At 47.1% G+C, this 23,642-nt stretch overlaps 1 protein-coding gene across 50 annotated transcripts in view; it reads right to left on the reverse strand.

Moving 5' to 3' along the window:
• SORBS1 (sorbin and SH3 domain containing 1) overlaps nucleotides 1-23,642 on the reverse strand; it is a 228,889-nt gene that overhangs the window by 21,805 nt on the left and 183,442 nt on the right. For 24 of the 50 annotated variants that reach the window (XM_025466633.3, XM_049103283.1, XM_035708128.2 and 21 more), the window contains 7 exons: nucleotides 18,966-19,138; nucleotides 16,226-16,311; nucleotides 12,665-12,832; nucleotides 9,036-9,082; nucleotides 4,932-5,046; nucleotides 4,659-4,784; nucleotides 2,934-3,125 (listed from right to left, as the gene is read on the reverse strand). In XM_025466633.3, the coding sequence (XP_025322418.3) occupies nucleotides 2,934-3,125; nucleotides 4,659-4,784; nucleotides 4,932-5,046; nucleotides 9,036-9,082; nucleotides 12,665-12,832; nucleotides 16,226-16,311; nucleotides 18,966-19,138 (907 nt within the window). Of the gene's footprint in view, nucleotides 1-603; nucleotides 1,378-2,933; nucleotides 3,126-4,658; nucleotides 4,785-4,931; nucleotides 5,047-9,035; nucleotides 9,083-12,664; nucleotides 12,833-16,225; nucleotides 16,312-18,965; nucleotides 19,139-23,642 lie in introns of all 50 variants that reach the window. The other 26 variants (XM_035708112.2, XM_035708106.2, XM_049103277.1 and 23 more) reach the window with 3 other exon arrangements.

The raw sequence follows: 23,642 nt of genomic DNA on the forward strand, positions 1-23,642 counted from the left end.
TACCCAAAAACCTGGTGTGCCCATTCAAGGACTCTATACCTGCCAGGGCCCCAGCGCTGGGCCTGCATGCACCTCCTTAGGACCAAAATGCATTTGTTCATCAGTGAACAAAAGCCCTGTGCTCCCACACGAACACGAGACAGGACGAAGACCTGACAGCCGAACACTGGCAGAGCGCCATGGGTTACGGAAACAAAGTGCATCTCACACAAAACCAAGCCACACGGAGCCAGACTGAAGCCTGGTGTTCTCAGCTGTGTTAGAGCAAATGGATGAAAGTCTCCAAGGCATGAGTGGGCGTGAGGAAGGCCTTCCTTCCCATGGGGCTTTTGCACTAGGCCAGGAGGCACCCAAAGTGGGAGCAACTCCAGAATCCCCTCCAGAGGCCAGAGTGCAGACTGTCATTTGTCTCCAACTGTCCCCAGACTGACACCTCAGCCAAGGACCCCTCCGTTCCCTCCTGGGTAATATTTCTGCCCCCAAGACAAGCAAAGGGCTCTCACCGGCATCCACTGGGACGTGGTAGACGGGCCACGGGCAACACGTCCAGCCCACCCTGCCAACTGAGATGCCAAGGCACACGTGGTCATGCTGCAGGCCTACCTGGCTCACAGCACTCCGAGTGGCCCTCCTCTCAGCCTGCTCGCCACCTCTATGCAGCTCTGTCTGCTCAGCCTCCCTTCCCGGAAAAGGGCTACCCAGGGGCTTGCTGGGCCGGCTCTCCTCGGGGGTGTGGAGATCTGGGAGTCTCTGTTCCGCGCTCAGGCACCTGACCACGTCTGAAGGTCTCAAGCAGCTCTTCTTAGAAATCTTGGGTGCTCCGGGCCATCTCTCACCTGCCTCCCGCTCTGCTCTCCTGTCACACTGTCCGCGCTCTTCTCGCCTCGGCTGCCGCTTACCCTGGCTGCTAAAGGCGTTGCTGAGCTCCGAGATGACCCTATCAGAGCTCCCCGGCAGCAGCTGCGAGAAGCTATCCTGGCGGACACCCGGGGGTGGCACGTGGACACCACTGTCCCCGTTGACATGAAGGGAGGCCGGGGCACCAGGCGCCAAGGAGGAGGCTTTGTGTGGGGGAGGCAGGGCCAGTGGGGAAGCCATGGAGCGAGGGATGGAACGGTCTGGCCAGCTTGAATGGGGAAGGCTGAGAGAGAGAGAGGAACCAGGCCTCGCCCACGAGGCGAGGTGGTCAGTGTCATAGACAGAAGTCTCCGGTAGTGGAGGCAGAGGTGGCGTCAGAGCCAGAGGTCGCCTGCCTGGAACCCCAACAGTCAGGGAGATCCACTCAGAGGTGACAGCGTGCATCTCGGGGGACAGGGCTCGGTGGGGATGGGGTAGAGATGAGGGGGCTGGCATGAAGAGCTTGCTGTGACTGGCAAACTTAAAAAGAAAAGGAGAGAGAGGAAAACAAAGAAAGAAGCAAAAGGTACAAGTGTCAGCATAAAGAAGAAAAGAGGAAAATAATCACAAGGGATGTACAAAAAGAGGAATGGAATGCAAAGGACGAGGACACTCTGGTGCCCCCCAAAATGAAATCGTTTGGTTAGATTGGAGAGAAAGTGGGATGTGGGTGCATGTGTGTGGGTGCATGGTGTGTGCAGGTGGTAAAGGAGGGGTGAAGCAGGGGGTCTGGAGATGGGAGAAAGGGGCGCATCAGGGAGGTTACAGATGGCACTGGCCCGGTTTGCAGAATCACACTTTCAGAGGGATCATTCAAAGATTTCCGCCCCACCTCACCCAACCACTTCTGCAACCGAAGAAGCCCTGACCAGCAACCACAAAGGGAAAAAGATGCCCTGCCACTGCCCTGCCCCTTTTTTGGGCTTTTATTTTCTCTAGAGTTCTCAGCAAAGAGCCTTCCAGGGAGGGGTACGAGCAGTGGAGTCCTCTTGTTTTAGAGTTGTACTTGGCTACAGTGAAGCAAAAAATCTCACTGAGTTCCTCTTCTTACTACAAAGCAGAATGACCTGCACCGACCCCACGCCCTCTCTCCATGAGATCTCACAAGACGGATCTCGCTGTGCAGGAAGCCCTGAGCCAGCCATTCTAATGCTTTCTGCCAAGAACCATCCCTGGGGTCAGTGATGCGCAGGTGGAAGAGGGCGGAAATAATGAAAGGATGGCAGAAAAGAGACACCATCCAAGTGTCATCCTGGGTCCAGGTCCTACTCTCACTCCTCTGGCCATTCTCCCTACAACTTACCAGAGTGGTATGCTTAGTGTCCTTCACAGGAAATCACCCCACCATACCTCTTCTGAACCCAACATCCTAATTCTTTCTTGGCTTTGGGGATAGGTTTGGAAAAATTTGTATTTTTTTAAAACAAGTTTGTTCATAATTAATGTTTAGGGATGCAAACATCTTAGGAACATCTTAGTATGCCTATAAGCCTACTTCCTTTTGGCCCAGTGTAGATGGAGATGCTATACCTTTCTTTATAGTCTGGTTCTTGCTTGCAAAGAATACTCCAGATATGGTCTATAAGTGTGAGGATGAGAACATGACATTCTCTCAATCTTTGCCTTTTGCAGGCCAGCCTTGACTAATGAGATGATGAAGAGAACCACACTGGGTCATCGTATGTTTGGGACCCTGGTGGTCCCCAGACAAGCAGCTTCACCCAAGGTAGGATGCTCCCACACAGAGTGTTGGACCAACTGATAAAGTCTCATTTTTTTTTTTTTTGCCCTAATCATCTTATCCCCAGAACAATCACCTTAAGCTCTTTCTTTTCCCAAAGATAATAGTTCTCCCTCCCAAGTTCTCAAAAAATGTCATTTGTACACATGGAAACAAACCCTGGTGTGTATATTCTGCACTACTGCAGATGGTTCTTAACCACAGTGCTGAAGAAGCACCCAGAGGGGCTGTGTGCCATCAGCACTGTGGATTTGTCGTGAGGAGCATGAAAACTGGTGTTGAGAAGCTTAGGTACCTGTGGGCTCGCGGTGGCACTACGACTTGGGGAGGAGAGAGGCAAGTCAATGTAATCCACGGGGTTTTTCACCAGTGGCCGCTTGATTACGTCCACATAGGTGATAGGGAAGATGCCTTGTCGGGATGTCCCTGGGATCCTCCCTTCATACCAGTTCTCGTCCACTTGTCGGAGCAGTGTGATCCTCTCACCCTACAAGACATGGGAGACAAGAGTCCTTGATCCCTCATGCTTTGGCATGTCTGAGGGCCTTACCTCACCCTATGCTATCCTTCATTATTTATCACGTTTGTTCAGAAAAACCTTCCTTGCTAGACCCAGATAAGATTGGTATTGCTGAGATGGAGATGCTAACAGCAGGAGAGCTACCTGGAAGCTGGGAAGTCAAGCTTAGTCTTTAAATATTGCAGCACAGGAGTAAGTCAGATTCATCCCCTCCAAGCTAACAGCCAAGGGTAGGGTTTTTGCCTCATCCATCACAAAACTGATTTCCAATTTCACTAAAGCAAAGGTTTTGAGGGTTATCATTTTTTCTTCCTTTGTAGAACTTTATCTTTTCTGCTATAAAAATGTTAAAACACAAACATTAAGCAGAAAACAAATACTACCCATAAGGTTGTCACTCGGGGTAACCACAGTTAATATTTTGATGTATGTATTTCCTAGATTGAATTCTGGGCAAGTGAATTAGACTTGCACATTTTTTTTTCTTATGAAAACTGAGTATGCACTGCATCCCCCTTTCCAACCTTCTTTTTCATACTTTATAATGTAGAGTGAACCTCCTTCTTTGTCAAGAAATAGAATTCTACATTTTTAATGCTATTGCAGCAACAGCGTCATGGCCCACTGCAGGCTATTCTATTGTACACACATCTAATGACTTAATTCCTGGTCTCCTGGTAGTGGGCACTGAGGGTACTTCCAGGGCTTCTCTCTTCCATCAAGTAGTTCATCTTTTTCTAAGGCAGGTGTTCATTTCCCTAATCCTCACTAAAATTAGTGACTAATAACTTTAGCAAGCCAGAGAGTTTTGACACGAGAAGAGCGCGTCTGGTCCCACGGAAGAATGGCATCCCTGCACACCTGACTAGTATGCAAAACGAGCATGGTGAGCTACTTGTGGGCAATGATGAGAACTCTGGCAAGGCCTGTTCGCTGAGTACTGACTGGATGCCATGCGCCATGCTGTGGGGTTCACAGATGTGGTTTCACTTAATCTCTTAAAACAGCTCTAGGGGAAGGCCATTTGTCTTCTTTTTACATATGAGCAAAGAGTGGTTTGGAAAAATTCTTTAACTCCCCAAAAGCTGCATGGTTGATAACCTGTGACTTTTGGCTTCAAAGTTTTTCAAACTTCTCCTGTCATCAAAGGACTTGCTCTTTTCCAGTAGGCCATATTAATATGTCATAAAACCTAGTCATGAACACTTATCACATCTTTGGATGCTTAATAAATGTTGGCTGAAGAGGTCTGAGACTCCAGAAATACTGCCTCTAGTCAGTGAACTTAATGTTATTAAACCCTGACTAAGCCTAGGGTTTATTTTTTAAATATCTCACCTCGGAAGATTCTCCACTTGCCTGTAATGCAATCCTCAGTGGGGCACATCTCGTAGGCCCTCCGACAGTGCCACCAGACTAGTACATCGTGGTAACGCCACTTCCCCACAACAACAGGGCCATCCAACGGAGCCCCAGGGGCCAGGAAGAGAGCGCGCTTACCTTTCTGAAGGACATTTCTACTTGCGTATCACCATTAAAGTTGAACTTGGCAACAGCTTCTCCATAATCCAACACCTGCACTGGAGCCAACTTCTTGGGTTGAGCCTTCTCGGCAGGAGGAAGGAGCTGAGGAAGGGCGAGAGGCAGAAAAGGCAAAGAGAAGGAAGTGAGGGGATGAGAGGAAGGGAGGCTACGAGACCCAGGCTCTTGGGACATGAGTGGTGCTTCGGGCGTGAGCGGGCTGTCCCATGGGAACAGGAGGAGCTACAGTACCTCGATGTAGGTGCGCGGGAAGATGCCCACCCGGCCGTGGTGCTCGCCTTCGTACCAGTTCTGATCAATCTGCTTGTAGATGTAAACGATGTCCCCCTTCTGCAGTGGAAGCTCCCTGTCAAGAGGGTGGAGGCATTTTAGCAGAGCTTTCAAAATGGGTAAGATGAAGACACTCCATTTTTTAGCGAAAGGAGACTCGGAGTGAGGTCAGAGGGGACAAATGATAGAAGAGAGGGCTCCATGTTTGGAAGTGTGGAGTCCGCTCTTCAGGAAGTTACATCTCCTTTGGCATCTTTCCAGTCTTCTGTGGGACGGATGTTAACTTTCAAAGGGACACCCCACTCCAAAGTGCTCACAGGCCTTATGGGTTTGTTGGGGTTTTCTCAATGTATTTTTTTGTGAATGCTGTCTGCTGCTCAGAATGTTAATGCAACACATAACAATGCACCCAGCAGACTCAGCTGATGTCCAGGGAACGATGACAAATGTTTCCTTGTGGATACTTTCACTGCCTCACTACCCTCCTTCTATGCCCTCTTTGATATTACCCTCAAATTACTTGTGATATACTGACATCCTTATATTGTTCCATCCGCCAGCCAGCCATCCACCCTCCACATCACCCTGCATCCATCCATTTATCTACATCATGTAGTCAAAAGGCTCTAAAATCAGGCAGATCTGGGCTTAAAGGCCAGGTATAACATTTACTAGCTCTGACACATCGGGTGAGATACTTGATCTCTCTGAGATACTTTATCTGAATATAAGAGCTAACTCAAAGTTGTTGAAAAAAATTTAGCAACAAACTGCAAGTAAAACACCCAGTACAAACAAAACAAAACAAAACAAAATAAACAAACAAAAAAAACACCTAGCACAGTGTCTGTGATTAGAGGGTTAGTGCTCAGTAAGTGTTAATTCATTACATCCCCCTTAACATGGGAGAGGAACCTTGGAAAGAAAAATGGATTTTCCTTAAAATATTCTTCACATATTTTTGCAGCTTTTCCATCTCCTTCCATCCCTTTGTTTGCCTTAATAATAATGCTGTTAACCTCTAACCAGGGCTCCTTTTTTTAAAAAGAAAGATTAAAAAGATAAATTATAAGCAAAATAGAAACTTGAAGATAACAATTGCACCTTGAAAAGTTTTTTGAATTAAAAAAAAAAAAGACCTAGGGGCGTCCGGGTGGTTCAGTCGATTAAGTGGCTGCCTTGGGCTCAGGTCATGATCCTAGGGTCCTGGGACTGAGCCCAGCTTTGGGCTCCCTGTTCAGCGGGGAGCCTACTTCTCCCTCTCCCTCTGCCTTTCCCCTTGCTTGTGTGTGCACACATTCTTTCTCTTTCTCAAATAAGTAAAATTATTTAAAAAAACTGACCTAGATCTTTTCAATTTGCATCAAACCAACAGCATGGAAAGAAAAGCTCCACTGCAATTTGGAGGGGATGTGCCTACTTTGCAGCGTGCCAGGAAGTCCCACGGTTATGTGCGGGATGCTGGCTAAACAATGGGGGCACATCTGGAAGACTTTACACAAAGTCAGCACTGTTCTGAGTGCAAGAACAAGGCAGCCTTTGTGGGTCTCACACTGGTAGCCAAGATTCTAATCCTGAGGAGGCCCATGAAGGGGATCTGGGGCATGTGTCTCTGTAAGAATATCTCTGGCCAGTTTTTTGCTATAGTTCTCCTTGGGGGTGTTCTGAATTCCCTCCTCTCTTTACCCCCCAACCATGGGCACATGGAATGTGCAGGGCCCTCGGCATATCCACCTCTGCTACAGATCTGTACGCTCCCCACTCTGCCACACTAAGTGACTTGCAGCTGTAGAGGCAGGTGGGAGTGTCACAGCCCCACTGGTAAGTAAGCAAGGAGGACAGCTTGTGGGGGTGCTGAGAGGTCTGCAGTCATGGCCAAAGGAGATGTGCCATAGGGTGCTTGGGGCTGCCATCCTTCCTGCACTGTGGACCTCATACCCATCTCCCAGAGAACCACATGTTAAGGTCTGGTGGTAACAGGGTTCGAGAACCAATATGATATACTTCAGATCTTTTCTGGAGTGTCACCATGTATATTAGCATGGTAGAGGCTCAGAGAAGTCCTGCAGGTTAAGAAACCTGTTTAACTTTGTTGACTCCAGTGCTCCTACAGAACACTTTTTTGAGTAACACACTACAGAGAAAAGTAGAACCCAGTGATTAAAGGTTTTTAGAAGACTCAAGTCAATGGATCTGTCATTTACTCTTAAAAAAAAAAAGTTTTATTAACTTTTCTGGGAGGGAGGAAGGGATAATAGTAGCACCGAGTTAGGAGGAAGGACTCTTCTCTCCAGCATTAGCACTATTTTATTTATTTATTTTTTTAGAGACAGAGAGAATGTACTGGGTACGAAGGGGCAGAGGGAGAGGGAAAGAGAGAATCTTAAGCAGGCTCCACATCCAGTGCGGAGCCCGACATGCTTGATCTCATGACCCTGAGATCGTGACTGAGCTGAAATCAAGAGTTGGACTCTTAACTGATTGAGCCACCCAGGCACCCATCATTAGCACTATTGATAAATGGTGACAGTTCCCTCTCAATCGGCCTTCTCCCCTGTTATATCTGACAAAGTTGCTCTAAGAAGAAAATTGATCTAAGACTTTTTAATGAAACCTACATAAATATATTATCATCACAATACCATTCAATGATTCTGTGGACCTTTCTTAATTCAAAGAAAAAAAGGGGAAAGGGAAAAGGTACTGCTTGATTAGGCTAAAAATTAATTTATGTAACTCTGTTATCTTCTCTCTGGTTAAAAAGAAGGGGTAGGGGGAGATGCTGACTTTTGCTACATTATGCAAAATGTTTTATAAATATTACCTCAGCTGCCCTGCAAGGTGGCATTTTTATGTCCATTTTATAAATGAGGAAATTTGAGGTGGAGGTTGGTGACTTGTTCGTAGTCACAGAGATAGTAGGCACAGTCACAACTCAAACACAGGACTTCTTAATGCTAGAGCCCATCGTTCCAGCACACTAGGCTGCAGCCTCTGGTTAGTTGATGAGCTAAGAGACTGGAGTGATTATAAACAAATCCAACATGCCAGATTTGTGCCAAGTCTGGAGATTGTTGCCTGGTCACTCATTTTGGTTAGAGGAGATCAGAATTATGGGTGAGTTGCCTCATCATGGCATTTCTCAGTGTCCAATGAATGGAGAGCTTCTCCTCTCATCATCAAGAATGGAGAGGTAGGGCTTCTCCTCATCAGGGCAATGGGATGGCTGATTATTGTTACCAACAGAAATTCATGGTCCACTTTAATCCATAATTAGATAGGAAGTGAGCAGGTTCCTTGTAGAACCCAGTCTTTGGTAGCTTTTCCAAATTTCATTCCATGGAAGAGAAAGGCTTCCTGGTTATCTAAATTTAGATAACACTGGGTTAAACAAGCTAATCAAGTTTCTTCATTGAAAGCCTTCTAGAGCCATTACAATGCCAATAGCAAAGTCTCTCTGGGGAGAAAGGGGCATGGGGAAGTATAGACATAGCGTGCAGTGGTTCCTAGGATGGAAGATTCATTTCTAGGATGGAAGACTCTTTTTGAGAAATCTTTTACAGAGCTAGCCTCTTGAGGAACATACTGGTTTCCTGTGGGTTCCCACGAATTTTGAATGTCATAAGATGTTGTAGCAAAACTGATAAAGTTATCATCCTAGATCCTGGATCTAGTTCCTTCCATAGAAAGAGTGGGTCAGATCAAGCCACCACTTCATCAAGCAAACTGAGTCCCTGTATAGGAGGTGGCAGGAGCCCAGACTCTGGCACCAGGCTACCCAGGTTTGAATCCCCTGCCTCTATCACTGACCAGCTTGGGCAAGTTTCTTAACCCCATAGCCTCTTGGTTTCCCCATTAGTGTGAGGCAGATAATAACAGCACCAACCCCAGAGGGTTCTGGTGAGAGCTGAATTGGTTACCATATGTTAGTAACTTGAATGGTGCTTGGCATGTAGCAAACTCTATAAATTACTGTTTTGAATCATTGTTTTTCTCCATCTCTTCACAAGTGAGCTGTGCTTCAAAGAGGCAGTTAAAAACAAAACAAAAATTGGTGGTACTTACTTTAGGGTCTGAGCTTTAAAGTCAAACTTGGCTCTAGCAGGTCTCATCTAAACACAAGAAACAGTGACAATTTAAAACCACAATTTATGTACAATGAAAAGGACACGTTTTCATAAGCTTCTAGAAAGCAAAGCAGAAAAATTCACTCTAACTAGTTCATTCTGGTGTAGAAATCTGGGCAAAATTCCACTTATCTGATCTCAGCAGAACATTAGATGAATGTTTGATCAACTATGTCATGCATGAGAATATCCCTAAGGAGGGCCAGATTTAGGGAGGAGATGCTTTGAGAAGTCCCAAAGCTGAAGGGCTGGCTCCCCAATGCTGATCATGGATATTAAAAACAATGTGTGCATGTGCGCACGCACGCACACACACACACACACACACACACACACACACACACACACCAGTCAGCCAGAAAGTTCTCAGACATGCCTACTCTTTGGGGGGACATCTTCTGTTCGACTGACTTAATTATGATCTGCAAGTGGATGAAACCCCGATTCACCTCTCACGTCATCTTTGACTCCATATAATTTCTCATGGTCTATGAGATATCCCAAAAGCCAAAGTGAGCCCTGACTTCCTTCTCTTTCTCTAAAGCTTCCCTTCCTTTGGGGCAGCTCTCTCTTTCTGGACTCCAGGCCTGGAAGTCCTCCTCGGACTCCAGCTACTCAAGTCTGTCACTAAGTCATGCCAACCCTTCCTCTAGAACCCTCCACAAGCACACTCAAGTCTGACTTGAGCTCCCACACACACAAAGCCTCCTTTGACTTCATGTTCTCTTCACTTTCATCTACTATTACTCAGGAGCACAAATAACATTCCTCAAATACTTCCGTCCATCACTTCCTTGCTTTGAAGTTGGCAGAGGCTCTCAAGTATCCCTCAGATCAAATTTCAATTCCTGACGTGGGTTAAGGTCTTTGAGTGATTTCTCCCCAATTTCACACACTTCCTCTTCAACATTAGAGGACAAAATGGAGGGGGTGGGGTGGGAATGAGACTCAGTGAGAGAAGAGTGGTATTTAAAAGCTCCATCAAGCTTAGTTTTAGGTCCTAAACCTCTCAGTGATATGTTCCCTTTTTGCAGGCTCCTCAAGCTGGGATCTTGTAGGGATTTTCTTAAGGGTGGTGAATTCCCCACAGGAATTTATTTTTACATTTTCATGTTAATGTTTTGTCTCCATCTATCTGTCTCTCTCTCTATAAATGTAAATAAAAAAAGAATGGATGTGGAATTAGTGATAAATGACAAGTTCACAAGAGAAAGCCAGATAACCAACATTGTGAGGACAAAAATTTCACAGTAATTAAAAAAAAAGGGACGCCTGGGTGGCTCAGTGGTTGAGCTCTGCCTTCAGCCCAGGGCCTGATCCTGGAGTCCCAAGATCGAGTCCCACATCAGGCTCCCTGCATGGAGCCTGCTTCTCTTTCTGCCTCTCATGAATAAATATTTAAAAAAGATAAATAAAAATTTAAAAAAATTTTTAAAAAGTGGTGGTTACCCAAGGACAGCCAGCTGTAGAGCTGTGGGAACTTTACAAAATGTATACCAAACAGCACCATATTCCCACTTTGAGTGGCAACTGAGTTTAGTCAAAAGGATATCACCTACTGGCTAAATTAGTTAAGTTTTACACAAATCAACTACTTAATTTGTAAATTGGCTTAGGCCCATACTGTGGATTGGTGAAAAAATTGTTTTTTCCATTAAACAGAAACATACGTTACTCAAAGCTAAGAAACACTGATTCCATGGCACTGTTGAGACAGACAATGAGTCATCGTTGTCTGTGCAAAGCAGCATCTCCCTCTTTCTCTGCCCATGTCACCCGTGGCTCCAGTAGAGACAAAGATCATGAGGGTGCCCTCCCCCACTAGTCTCCCAGCTTCCCAAGGGCACAGGCTGGGCCCTAATTTCCATGTCTGCACAGGGTCTTGCACAGAATTAGTGGTCACCACATTCTACTCAGTAGGGGTGAAGTGCATCTGGGCCTTGGTGGTTCCTGTTTTCCCATGTCTGTCACTCAGCATCTAGGGCAGTGATTCTCCAAGTGTGGTCTCTAAACTGGCATCATCAACATCGCCTGGGAACTAATTAGAAATGCAATCCTTGGGTGCCACCCCAGAATTACATTTGTGGATGTGGCCCAGCAATCTGTATTTTAACAAGTCCCTGGCAGATCCTGATGAGTGCTCAGGTTTGAGAATCACAGCTCTGGAAAGGAGGTGGGATGGGTCAGGCAGTTTGCCTGCTTTTCTCCAAGGCTGTTCTACCCCAGTGGCATTTCTGTGTGCACGTGTCACCTATACATGTAACTATGCAGCCCTATGGTGCCCTGCATGTTCTCTTCTTTTCTATCACTTGCAAGCGGGCAGGTGTGTGAACAAGGATAATCTATCACCAGAGGCTTTGGAATAGGGTGGTTTGGAGGAGCTGGGATGCTGGGGGCTGTCTTTCCCTTGCATCTGAGTAACACCTGCTAACTTCTTCTTTATAACATTTTTTTTTTCTCCATCACCTTAGTGTCCTTCCCCTTCTTCCTTGCTTTTCTTTCATTCTGGTTCTCCTTTGTCAAAGAAACCTTCCATTTCTTTAAAAACAAAATAAAAACCAAACCATTTGATGAAGAGCCAGTGCCTCTGTCACTCAGAAGGCAGAAGCATGAATACTAATCTATCACACTGAAACATTATAAAGCTGTATATGCTTTGGTGTCACTCCCCTAGTTCCCTACCTCCCAAGCCCCAGACATGCACACATCCCCAAAAGGAGCTAACCCTTAGGGGACCAGTTGGGGTCACATGGCAAAACATACTCTGACGCAAGCAGCAGCATTTGGCCGGCATAAGAACTTCAACACGGCCGTTGGGACAGGAGGCCAAGGCCTGGATAAAATCACTTCAAAGGTTTGTGCTTTCTTCGCGTCTTTTATAATATTAAGCTTTGTCATCTCAGCTAAGAAATGTCAAAATGAAGGGAACAAATGAAATGTCTCTCAAAGAGCTCTCTTACCCTCCATGGACTTATCCTAACTGCAAGACTCCTTGGGTTTCAAAATTCTTCAGTGAGTCTTCAGCACTACTAAACACCTTATTCAATGAATTCATCCAATACCGAGTGGCAATATTATTCTCTGACATTTCAGGACCTGGGTAAATGGCGTAAACAACGCACTGCTTGCTAACTTTTATAAGGAGATTCACAAAACTGTTTCTTCAAAGAATTATCTTGTAACTGCCCACACTATAGGTACTAACACACACGGACTAAGGTATAAGGTTTCTAGGCAGAATGCACAGGCAACATGGTGTCATGATAAAATGCAGGATGTAGAGGACTGGATTCATGAAGGCAGCCGATGCTCTCAAAGCATGCATGGGGGGGTGGGGGCAGTGCGCCAGCAGATTCGGTCCCACAGCCAGGCATGCTTGAACATACAGAGCACAGGACATAATGTGACTCATGTCCATGACCAGCCACAGAAGAGCCAAAGCAAGCCTACGGGAAGCCAGGATGACAGATGCCGTTCGGAGAACTAATTTGGCCTACGGAAGGCAATGCTGAGGGGAGGCAGATATTGCTTTGGGTCAAGCAGCAGATTGAGGCAACCAAAACAGACCTCTGACCCAGATTTCCTTTTGGCCGTATCGTCTATATTGAGGAGGTCCCCAAAGCGCTCATTAGTGATAAACTGATGGTGCGTCGGAATGACGCCCGTGTGGCGACGAGCTGCAATATCGGCCTCTTCTTGCTCACGCTTAAGTCGTCTCTGGTCCGCTAAAAGTTTCTGCCATGAAATTGCATAAAATGGGCAGTGAATCATCTGGTCCAGGGTACTGGAAAACTGCCAACAAAACAACTAAGGAAAAAGGTGCTGGGTGAAGAGGGAGGAAACACTAAGGGTCAGGTGGAGGAGGGGCTTTCTGGCCACACTACCACGTCTCCTGTGTAGCCACGTCCCACGTGCTCTACGGAGGAGGGAGACAGCACTGCGCACGGGATACTTGGGGATGTCACTGGGGGACGCGGAGGAGGGATGAATTCCAGTCACACCGTCTGGAAAACTATCCCCTGGCTCAGCCAAAGCCTCCAGCCCCCAATATATGGCCACAAAGTTCAGGCCCTCTGGTGGGGGGCTATATCCAGGGCATCCACAAACATGTTGGGCTGAAGGTGGGAGGCTGGGATTGCCCACCTCACCTCGCTTAGGCAGTGTTGAGCTCCCAGTGTGTTCCCACGGTGGGGCCGGGGCTGGCCAATTCCTCCCACCCAAATCCGGGTTCTTACTATGCAGGATCCATGGCAACTAGGTCATTTTTTTGTGCTTCCTAGGTCTGTTACTCTAATATGTTCCAGAGAGTAGAGATGCCCATTTCAGAAACTATGGTACCCTTCTCCGAGGCTGGCCAACCCCTCCTCTGGGCACAATGTCTAGAAGGCCTTAGTACACGCATCAAAGGCTGCCTATGTGACGGAGAGACAACATCAATTACTTTCTTACTGGACTTTTTATGTAACTCTTTCTTCATTTGGTGAAATGAGGCTGACTTTAAAGGAGTGATGTAGAATATAAATATAAAAGATGAACTCGGAATAATAACACCTCAGTTTAGAAGAAATATGCTCTCCCAAAGTAAGGAAATAGTCACCTACTTCTATTTCTAAAGGCTTTCTCAATAATTAAACAATGTTGCATTTTACCAAATGTCCTCATTTCCTATTGAAGTGACCCTATGGAACGGAATTTTAATGTGTTTTTTAATTCTATATCAATCATACATTCCTGGGATTAACATTCCTTGAAGAAAAGCAATAATTAGGACTGGTAATTCTTAGCATTTTCTGTAAGGCATTAGTCTTCTTCCAGCAGGCAGTTAAATGCCTCAAGTGACACCCAGCCTCAAAGGATAGTGGGCCTGATTTTTTCCATTTTTCTCCAGGGGCTACAAATACTCAAGAAACAACTTAATCAGGAGCACTTGGGTGGCTCAGTTGGTTAAGCTTCTGTCTTCCGCTCAGGTCACGATCTCAGGGTCCTGGGATGGACCCCCGTGTCAGGCTCCCTGATCAGTGCTGAGTCTGTTTTTGCTTCTCCCTCTCCCTCTGCCCTGCCTGCACCGGCTTGCGTTTTCTCTCTGGTTTGCTCTCTTTCAAGTAAACAAATAAAATCTTACAAAAAAAAAACAACAAAAAAAAAACCAAAAAACCGACAAAAACCAACTTCTCAAATGGCTGTGGGATGTCCAGTGCTCGGATAAGTTGTTGTAAAGATTAAATAAGACATGAGAAAGTGCTTTGCAAAGCCCAGTGCCATGAAAAGGGCACTGGCCCAGGAATCTGGAGCCCTGGTTTCTAACTGTGCCTCTGGTGTCAGTTAACTTGCTGCGTGACCTTGGGCAAGTCACTACCCCACTGGAGTCCTTTCCTGGCTAAAACAAGGGGCTTGGCCAGAGAACTACTAGTGTCCCTTCCAGGACTGACATACTCACTTTCTGAAATGCCACCACCGTCAATATTAGTAACAAAGCATTTGCAAAGAAAAATGTCAGGACTGACACTTCGTTAGCTGGAAGTGTGAGCTGTTTCTGTAGCAGGGGGATGGACTGATGTTTGAGGCCGCCATGCCCCTGGCGCTCGGGCCATGGATACAGAAGATCAGGGACAGCAAACAGGAGTGGAGATCCCAACCCAGTTCTTGAATTGGACCTCAGCAAATCCATTGTTCCCACAGTTTAACCATGGAAGCTAAATACCATGAATAAAGACACAATGTTTTTAAGAATCTGTGAGCCAGTGTTATTCAAGGAACAGGCTTCCCACCTTCTGAAAGCACCTTGTAACATAGTAATTGTTAAACCAACTAAGTAAAACCTGCCTCCTGTGTGGTAGGCATGATCCTATCACAAAGGCTTCCATGCTGGATACTCCTATTTATACTAATGACATGGAATGTCACCTTCTTTTACCTTACATTGGTGGGAACCTTGTATCTCAGTGACAGTGACTAGAACTGAAACGGTCTGTGGCCTGATGGATACTCACTGGGAGTTTGTTGCCTCATTATTACCAATAAGTCTGCACATCACTTGCTTCCTTATTCTCTCCCTGGACAGATACAGTCTTAATGAAGACTGTATTATGCCTGGAGAGGGGGAAAGCTATGGTCTTTCTGTCTCAGCAGCAAGGACTATCATCCAGACCCACTCAGGGTCAGCCTTTATGCTAACTCCTTAAGGAAAATCCATCTCAACCCTGAAAGCACTCAACAAAACAGAACATAGGAAGGGGGCTTCAGACTTGACAGGGCAAGGGACAGAGTTGTGTACACACAGGCACGCTCTCCTCCTGCCACAAGGTTCAACGCAATTCTTCTACCTTCCTAACTTGATACAGGAAAACTGGTCATTGGAACTGGTTTAATCTATAGGACCCTTTCTCCTAAAATGCAAAATCCAGAAAGCATTCCTCAAAACACCACTTTATCACAGCAGAAGCTTGTGATTTTGCCCAGGGAACTGATCCGCAGAACTGTCTCTCCTGAAATCTCAAGAGAATGTGCTCCTTCCCCAGCCTGGTCAGTGATTTCACTGCAGTGTAGACATTTCAGCAACTGCTAGAAGAGGTGCATGTCCTCAAGTTCTTGGGGGTTTCCCAACATCTAAGGGGGTATCTCTTCTTCTGAGTTAAAGGCAACTTCTTCAAATTGTTTTATAATGTATCATGCAGTGGTCATTAGTTATTATTTTTCAGTTTCCTTTCTCCTGCTGTACCCTCCCCAATAGGAACTGTGCTTTGTGCCAACAGGAGAGTGGGAAATACTGGGGAAGTATGCGGGTGGGTTTCCCTAGAGAATAATAAGGCCGGGGTTGGGGAGGGGATGAGCGAGTAGAGCCAACTCGGAGTCCCCTCACATGGCACTGAATGCAGTGGTGAACCCTCCCTCCACCCCCAGCCCCTACCCGGCCAGTGGGACTTCGCACTGAGAATCTACTGCCTGTGGGGAAATCAGTCCTCCTTTTTGGACTGGTGGAACAACTGAGCTTATGCCACATAAAAAGCCATTTGTGAAAATGCTTTGCTTCCCGTTGCTAGGTCATGTCACCTCTCTGACAGATGTCTAGAATGTTTGTTTCCTCGTATTTTTCTCTAAGAGCTTAAAGATTTTAAAGATGGCATTTACCTCTTTATCATCATGACGCCTCCGAATAAATTCTTCTGTGGATTCCAAATAATCGGCAGGTATAAAATGTCTTGGTGATTCTGAATCTTCAAAATAATAAAGTAGAATTAAAAGACGCAAAGATTTAGTGGGAAAACAGATTGGGAGATTTCACCCTGCATCTGTTAGACATGTTTTTACAGTTCGTGGATTATTGCCCAATAATCAAATTCTGAAGAAGAACCAATCCCCCCCCCCCCCGCTTTTGGATTTACTTATAAAGCCAGTTTAATACAAAGAAAACTAATTGGAAGGCAAAAAGTGAGCAGAGAGAGGACCTTCTTTGAAAAGTGTCCCTACTAAGAGGCGTGCAGGATCTTACAGGGACACACCATACACTCACACACACACGCACAGGGCCACCGAAAGAGGCTGCCTCTCAAAAAACCACAGGGTGACTGAGGATTGGTGTGAATTCCATGGGGTTCAAGAATTCAAATGGACAAATTTCTCAGATGAGCTAAACGGCCAATTTTTCTTTCGAAACAGAGTTTGGTGGTTAGTCTGAATGACATGGGGGGCTTTGTTTTTAAAGAAGTGCAGCCACTACGAGCCATGATTAATTGCCAAGCAAAACAAACAGAAAACAAAGGACAGACCAGAAAATGAGCACCACGGGGACAGGGGGAAGAAGGGACAAAGCAAGCAGAGTAGAGAGACGGGGGAGGTGAGACTGGGCAAATACACAAATGCCACCTCCGAGGGACGTTCCCAGTTCACTGTGTGGGTTGTTGTTCCTGTCCAGGCCAGGGTCTGAGTACGGCACGGAGTTGCCATTATGAGAGGCCCTCAGGCAGTCCTCTGGGACTGCGGGTCTCCCCTGAGGGGGCTCCGAGATCCGGCTCAGCCTCGCCATGGTGTGTCGGGAAGACAGGCGTTTGGGAACCGAGGGCTTCCCCCCAGAGGGGGTCTCGTCCTGACGGGGCTGGCTGGGGAGGTCTGGCTTCTGGCCTGCCGGGGGGGCTGAGAAGTCACCAGGGGGAGGCTGCCGGGGGTGGTACTGCAGGGGCTTTTTCAACCGGAAAGGGAGGGGGCTCATTAGGTAGATGTTCCTGAGGAGGGTGCTCCTGTCCCCCCTGGGATCTGGGCGCCAGTCAGGCTGTCTGGCCGTCTGCTGCTGCTCGTGCTTCCGGATGGTGGTGAAGCGGGTGTACGAGGCCGGGCAGGTGCCCTTGCACTTGGTGAGGCGGTGCCTGGGAAAGTCTCCGTGGACGCTGCTGCTGCTTCCCTCTCTGCTGTCGCTGGAGACGTTTGAACAGTGGTCGAGATCGTCAGAGCAGGCAGAGAGGGGCTCAGAAGGCATGAGGCCCCTGAAGCCCAAGGTGGGTTCGGCCACGTTGCTACACGTCCGGGAGGCATAGAGCCCCCCGGGGTTCATACCGTCCATCTCCCGGGGCCGGAGCTTGGTTGACTCCAGGAGGGACTCGGCCGAGCGGGCTGCGGTCAGGCCACTCCGGGACAGCACCGGCGTGGGGGACTTGCTCAGCCTCCCGGACAGGTCCAGGGACGGCATGGACCGGGACCGCTGGATCAGCTGCTCGAAAGCGGTGATGCGGGAGGAGACAGTGTGCTTGGGGATGTGCTCCGAGCCCTCCTGGCTGGGGCCCAGTTCGCCCCTGGCCAACGCCAGGCTGCTCCTTTCGAAGTGGGAGGCAAGATCTCGCACGCTGGAGGAGGAAATGGAGCCCAGGAAGAGGCCAGCACGGTTGATCTGGTGCATGTCCCGGTAGAACATGGTGAACTGCATCCCGGCCTTTCTGGAGAGAGGGCAGGGCCTCCTGGCGCTGGTGCCGCACTCCTGCAGGCTCACGGTGCTGCTCGACTTGCTGTCCCAATCCCTCCGCGAGCGCGTGAGCAGGTTCTCGATGCTCCCCCCAACTCGGAGGGGGAGACCTCTTTTGGAATCATTCAAAGACAGTGAAACACAAAGGTTCTCACAGCTTTGAGCCTTTTCTGCCGGCAATAAGATACTCTTCTGTTCCTGCAAAAGAGCGCTGGGAGCAGAGAGCCTGGGTTTGAATTTGGAGGGAAGGATTTCCGAAATGCAGGCTTTGGCAGCGGACAGGGGTTTCTTGTGCTTACACATGGGGCCTAATGCACTGCTAGCGCTAACTGTTCGGCTAGGAACTGAAGATGAAGAAATCATGTGAGCATTCCCACCTTTACGATCCACTGGAAAGCATGCAGAATAAAATAAACAGACCCATTAGGTTAAAGCTGAAAGCTGCTTTAAAAAAAAAAAGAAAAAAAAAAAAAAGGAGAGGTCACATGCTTATTTATCATAAGGGTTGTTTGTTTTTTTTTTTTTTCTTATGTGTGTGTTGTTTTAATTTCCAGTCGCTGTCCGGAAGCAAAATAATCTGTGCTGCAAAGCAGGTGCGAAGATGCAACGAAAAATGGCCACCCTGCTAGAGTTATGAAAGGCTAAGTAAGGCTCAGCTAAGTTCTAAGAGAAGGGAATCAGAACAAAAAAGAGAGAGATGCTTTAGGGAGAGCAAGGTTGGGGTTCAAAGGAAGGGAAAATACTACCAGAAAGAAAAATGGCCGGTGAACACTGGGGGAAGGGGCTCAGAGGCCTGGAAACGGACCCACACAAGGCAAAGGATATCCCAGTAGCTGGAAGTCACCCGCTACTGACGGGCGAGAGGCATCCGGACCACTATGTGGCTGGGCCAGAGCCCCGCAGGCTTCACCCAGTTACCTTTCATGGAGGCTGAGCTGGAGGGTCGCTTGAGCCCACTCAGGCCCTGGAGAGGGATGTCTCCACCTTCCAAGACGCTTTTATAAATCTGCCTCTCGTTCTCCAGACTAGCAAGATCCCCAGGAGCCCCATCTGATTCCCTCTTCACTGCATGGAAGTTGGAAGAATATAGACTAAAGACAATGTAATTTTAAAATAGAGAAGAGAGGAAAAAAAAAAAAAAAAAAAGAATGGGACTTAGAATTTTTGACATTTTTCTAAAAAGCATGTTACCACCTGAGGACAAGCAGCACATTCTCTGGCACCCTAGGCAAGCACTGCTCTTTCTAAAGGGCATTCTTACCTAAGATAGAATTCTTCAGACAAGATGTCTAGCCAAGGGTGGCCCTCAATGCTCAGGAATCTGCCCAGAACAGCAAAGTGCTAATCGAGATGACTGCATGTGGGCTTCCAAAGAGTAACTCTGAGAAACTTCACCTGGGGAGGAGGGGCGGGGGTGGCTGCTGGGGGCCCAGTGGCTACATACAAGATGGTGCAGCCCAGGACATGAGTGGAGCCTCTGACGTGTCACCAGCCAGAGTTGGTGACTTCAAGTTCACCACTTGGATTATCTTGCTGGATTACTCTTCACAAGCACTTTGGCTGACGTTAATGATTTTTCTGGGTCTCCAGGAAAGTCAGCCACCAAGTGAAAGGGAAATCTGGGATTGTATACACTGTTAGCATCCCAGCCACATTCTCTATCAGCTTCTTTCAAAATTTGTAGTCAGAGCCTTATGACATACAATAGGAGCATAAACTATTGCTCACTTACATCTTTCATATATTTTTACCTTGTTGAAATTCTAGGTATTTTTGCAAGTTACCACAAATCCTTTTAGGAATGAGGTAGGGCACAGAAAAAATGAAGAGCGCTTACTCACTGTGCCCCTCCCTTCTCCTGATCCTAGTTTTCTTTGCCCTCGCCCACGGACACATGGAGACACACAGAATACACACTCACTCAGATGAGTGAATGGCCCCCTTCCCACAGAAGTACTCAGGCTTCTGCTTGGCTGCTTTTCAGTCCTATGGAATTCAGCTGACTGGTCTCAATATGATTTTTTTTTTTTTTTTTAACTCTGAAGATGTAAAGAGCTTGATGGAATTTCTCTGTCCCAGCATTTTATGATGAACATTATCAAGTGTATAGAAAAGCTTAAGGAATTATAATAGTGAAGCCTCACATATCCTGGACCCCTAGATTCTACACAGAACTAGGCTGCATTTGCTGTATCGCACATCCATCTCTTTCCCTCTACCCATCCATCAGTGATGCAATTATTCTTAATTTCACACAACCTCTCAGTCCCTGTGGTCACAGATAATGGCAATGACGACTCTATCCAAATTGGTGAGATGTCCTATGTGGGAGGCTTGACAATCCTTCTCTCTTTAATCCTCACAAACAATCCTTCTTTTCCCATTTCTGGACGAGGAAAGGAGGCACCAGGAGATCCAAGCACTTGCCAAAGCAGGTCCGTGGAATGGCAGGGCTAGAACCAGAGCCTAGTCATAGGGCACTGCACAGCTGCCCCGACAACAGTTTTAAATAGAACATTTCCCTATGAATGAGGAGGTGGTGCCTTCCAGGAGCCCAGGCTTGCACACCACAGAAGGCCTAAGGATGCTGGAGCTCCACATCACTGCCAATTGTCCCCTGCCATGACAAGAGGCCCCAGAGCCCAGAAGTCAGAAATAAAAAAAAGGGGTGACTCTGGTGCAACAAGTAATGTCTCCACCTCAGGGGAGGTAAGTTTCCTGAGCAATACACTGCTTCTGGCACTAGGTAGCCACCACTTCCTAGCCCCTTATCATGTGCCCAACACTGGCTTTCAGGACTTTCCATGCTCAGCAGCCTGCCGACGGGGGTCAGGGTTCCCTCCAGTCCCTTCTTTTCATTCTCTCTGGCTTACGTCAGGGGATCAAATGCTTTTTCCCTTTTCTCCGCCTAGACAGAACATTACTGAACATTTAAGGGAAAAGAAAATCAACTCTCAAAGCCGAGACCATAAAAGCATGCAGACTGAAGTAAGTTAACAGAGTAGCCTCCAGGGTGTGTCTCAGGGAGGAGAAACCTCCGTCAGGGGCATGATAGGGCAAGTCTCCCCCAGGCCGTGCTTTTATTTGCAGGGGCCCACGAGAGGGTCCATGAGTACACGCAATAAATATCTGTTCAATGAATATGAGGTTACATTTTCTGAAAGTAAAATTGGCACACATGATCTGATTAAGATGTTTCTAGAAATTTTTCTATGAGAATTTCATCACAGTCACTTAAGCTCCTGGCTGCTGACATGGGTGACTGTGGAGCCATCAGAATGGTGGGAACAGTGACTACAGGGAATGAGCACGGTCCAGGTGTAGGCTGGCTGGCCTTACCGGTGTCCTAGCCTCTCACTGAATGTCCCCACTCTCACCCCTGGAGGTGGAGGCTTGGCTTTGCCAGGCTCACAGGCCTTGGGACAAGGGCTGCCACCCACACAGCTTTTGCTCTCCCACTCCTACCTATAGGGGTGCTTGAAGATGTCTCCTCCAGCCTTCTGACTGATAAAAGCATCAACACCAGCTAGATGGCAGGAGGACCGTTAAAGGTGACTCGGAAGGATGTGGCACTTTATGCCAACCTAAATCAATGTAAGCTCATCTAAACTGACTCTAACTTTGAATTTCGTAAGTAAAGATAAATCTGTTCCTTATTACAGTTTCTCTTTTAAAGCCTATCCTTGCTTTGGTTGCATTTTCTGATTCTGTCCTTCAATTAACCCCAGTTTAACTCCTTTTTATACAACCTCAACTTCTAAAATATCTGTGTACGGATATCCTTTAGCCATGCCGCCAATAGCTCTGGTGAGGAGACAGTCTCTTAGGCCCTGCTGGCCTTGGTTTGGGGTCCCCAGAGCTCCCGCAGCTCTGGAGAGGGATCGCCAGAGGCTTCTATCCTGCTGTCCTTTGAAGCGCCTCAGCCTTGGTCATAACTTCCATGGCAGCCTTCTCCAGCTCTGCCTAACTTCATTTGGTCATGACTCTTGGGTGTACCCAGGCTGCCTGACTTGGTATCTCCCCTACTTCACCACTCATCAGAAATCCCCTCCCTACCTGCAGCCACTCTAGTTTCTGGCTTTATTCCATCCATTATCACCATTTTGTCCTGCTTTCCCACCAGAATGACAGACCAGCACTCAGGAAACCTCTCAGAATGGATTTGCTATAGCTAATTGTTTTCTTTCTGATACCAAAGCCAACACACTTTTTCCAGATGTGCAATACTTCCCAACTGAGGCCCTCCTTGGTTACAAACACATCTACAGGCTCTGGAACAATGTTTTCAAAAGTATCCTTGGTTTCAGATCTCCTAATGGTGTAAAGACAGATCTCATTTGTCCCACTGTGGCAAGGAGAAACTGAGGACCAGAGGGCCGAAGGTCACAGAGCTGTTGGGTCTTTGCCGTGTTCAAACAGATCAGACAGGATGAGAAAAGCAATGGGGTTGATGAGAAAGACCTAATCAGTATTGGCAGCTACCAATCACATAACAGAAGAAGCCAAGTTCAGCACTGGAGCTCAGCTCTCAGCAGCCTGGGCTGAGCTAGTTCCCAGTTCAAAGACAGCAGGCCAGAAGGAGACAGCTTCATCAATTCCATCTCTGGCTAAGATGCAAAGGGGGCTGAGTTTCAAGGGGATTCAACAAAAAACACACTCACTGGAAGAATAAAGGGAGAGAATGGAGTGATCCTCTTAGGGCCAACTGTTTGCAATCGTGTGACCAGATGGGCTTTAGAGGACTCCAGTCTGACTCCAACGAACTAAGGATAACCCACTCTATTTGAACACTTGGAAACAATCTGTTTCTCAAGTTCTTGCATCTGTAAAACCAATAGGTATGGTAAGACTGTCCAAGAAATCCACCTTCAAATCTATTATCACATAGACCTTTCTTTTGAGCTCCAGACGTATACATTCAATTGCCTTCTAGACACCTTCATGTGGGTATTTCTCAGGTTTCTTAAATCCCACACGCCCCCCAAATGAGATCCTTGTCTCCCATTAGCCAAGCCAGAAAGGCCAGGGAGCAACCCCTTTCTTCCTCTCCTTGCTCCCCAAGCCTAAGTAGTCACCAAGTCCTGACACAGCTGGCATCAATCCCTTGCCTTCCCCAGACCTCCCTGGCCACCACCTCACCACTGCTCACATAGGCTTCTCCATTAAGCATACCCCCAACTCCTGAACCTTCAGCCCTCCAGTCAGTCATCTGGAGTCAACTCACTGCTAGGGATATTTCTAGAAAAGATCTCGTGAAGTCAATCCACTGCTCAGTTTATTCACTCAAATATTTACTGAGCACCTATTAGATGTGAATTACTCTCCTAGGCAGAGCTTCAACAGGGAACAAAACAGACACAAAATTCTAGCTTCACTGAATTCACTGTCCAAAACCATTTGTTGTTTTCAGAAAGGGGGAAAACAACAACAATTGCTTTTAACTATGGCTTTGGGGGAGGGAGCCTAGGAAATCTGGGGAGGGTAGTTTCATCTTTAGCCTTTATATACTGCATGAAAAAAAAATGATCTTTTAGATTTATGTGATAGTTATTCCTTCTCTCCTGGGTCCCATCACTGCATGTACCACACTGGATT

This window comes from Canis lupus, chromosome 28 (assembly GCF_003254725.2).
Source record: "Canis lupus dingo isolate Sandy chromosome 28, ASM325472v2, whole genome shotgun sequence".
In the NCBI taxonomy this organism is placed as follows: Eukaryota; Metazoa; Chordata; class Mammalia; order Carnivora; family Canidae; genus Canis; species Canis lupus.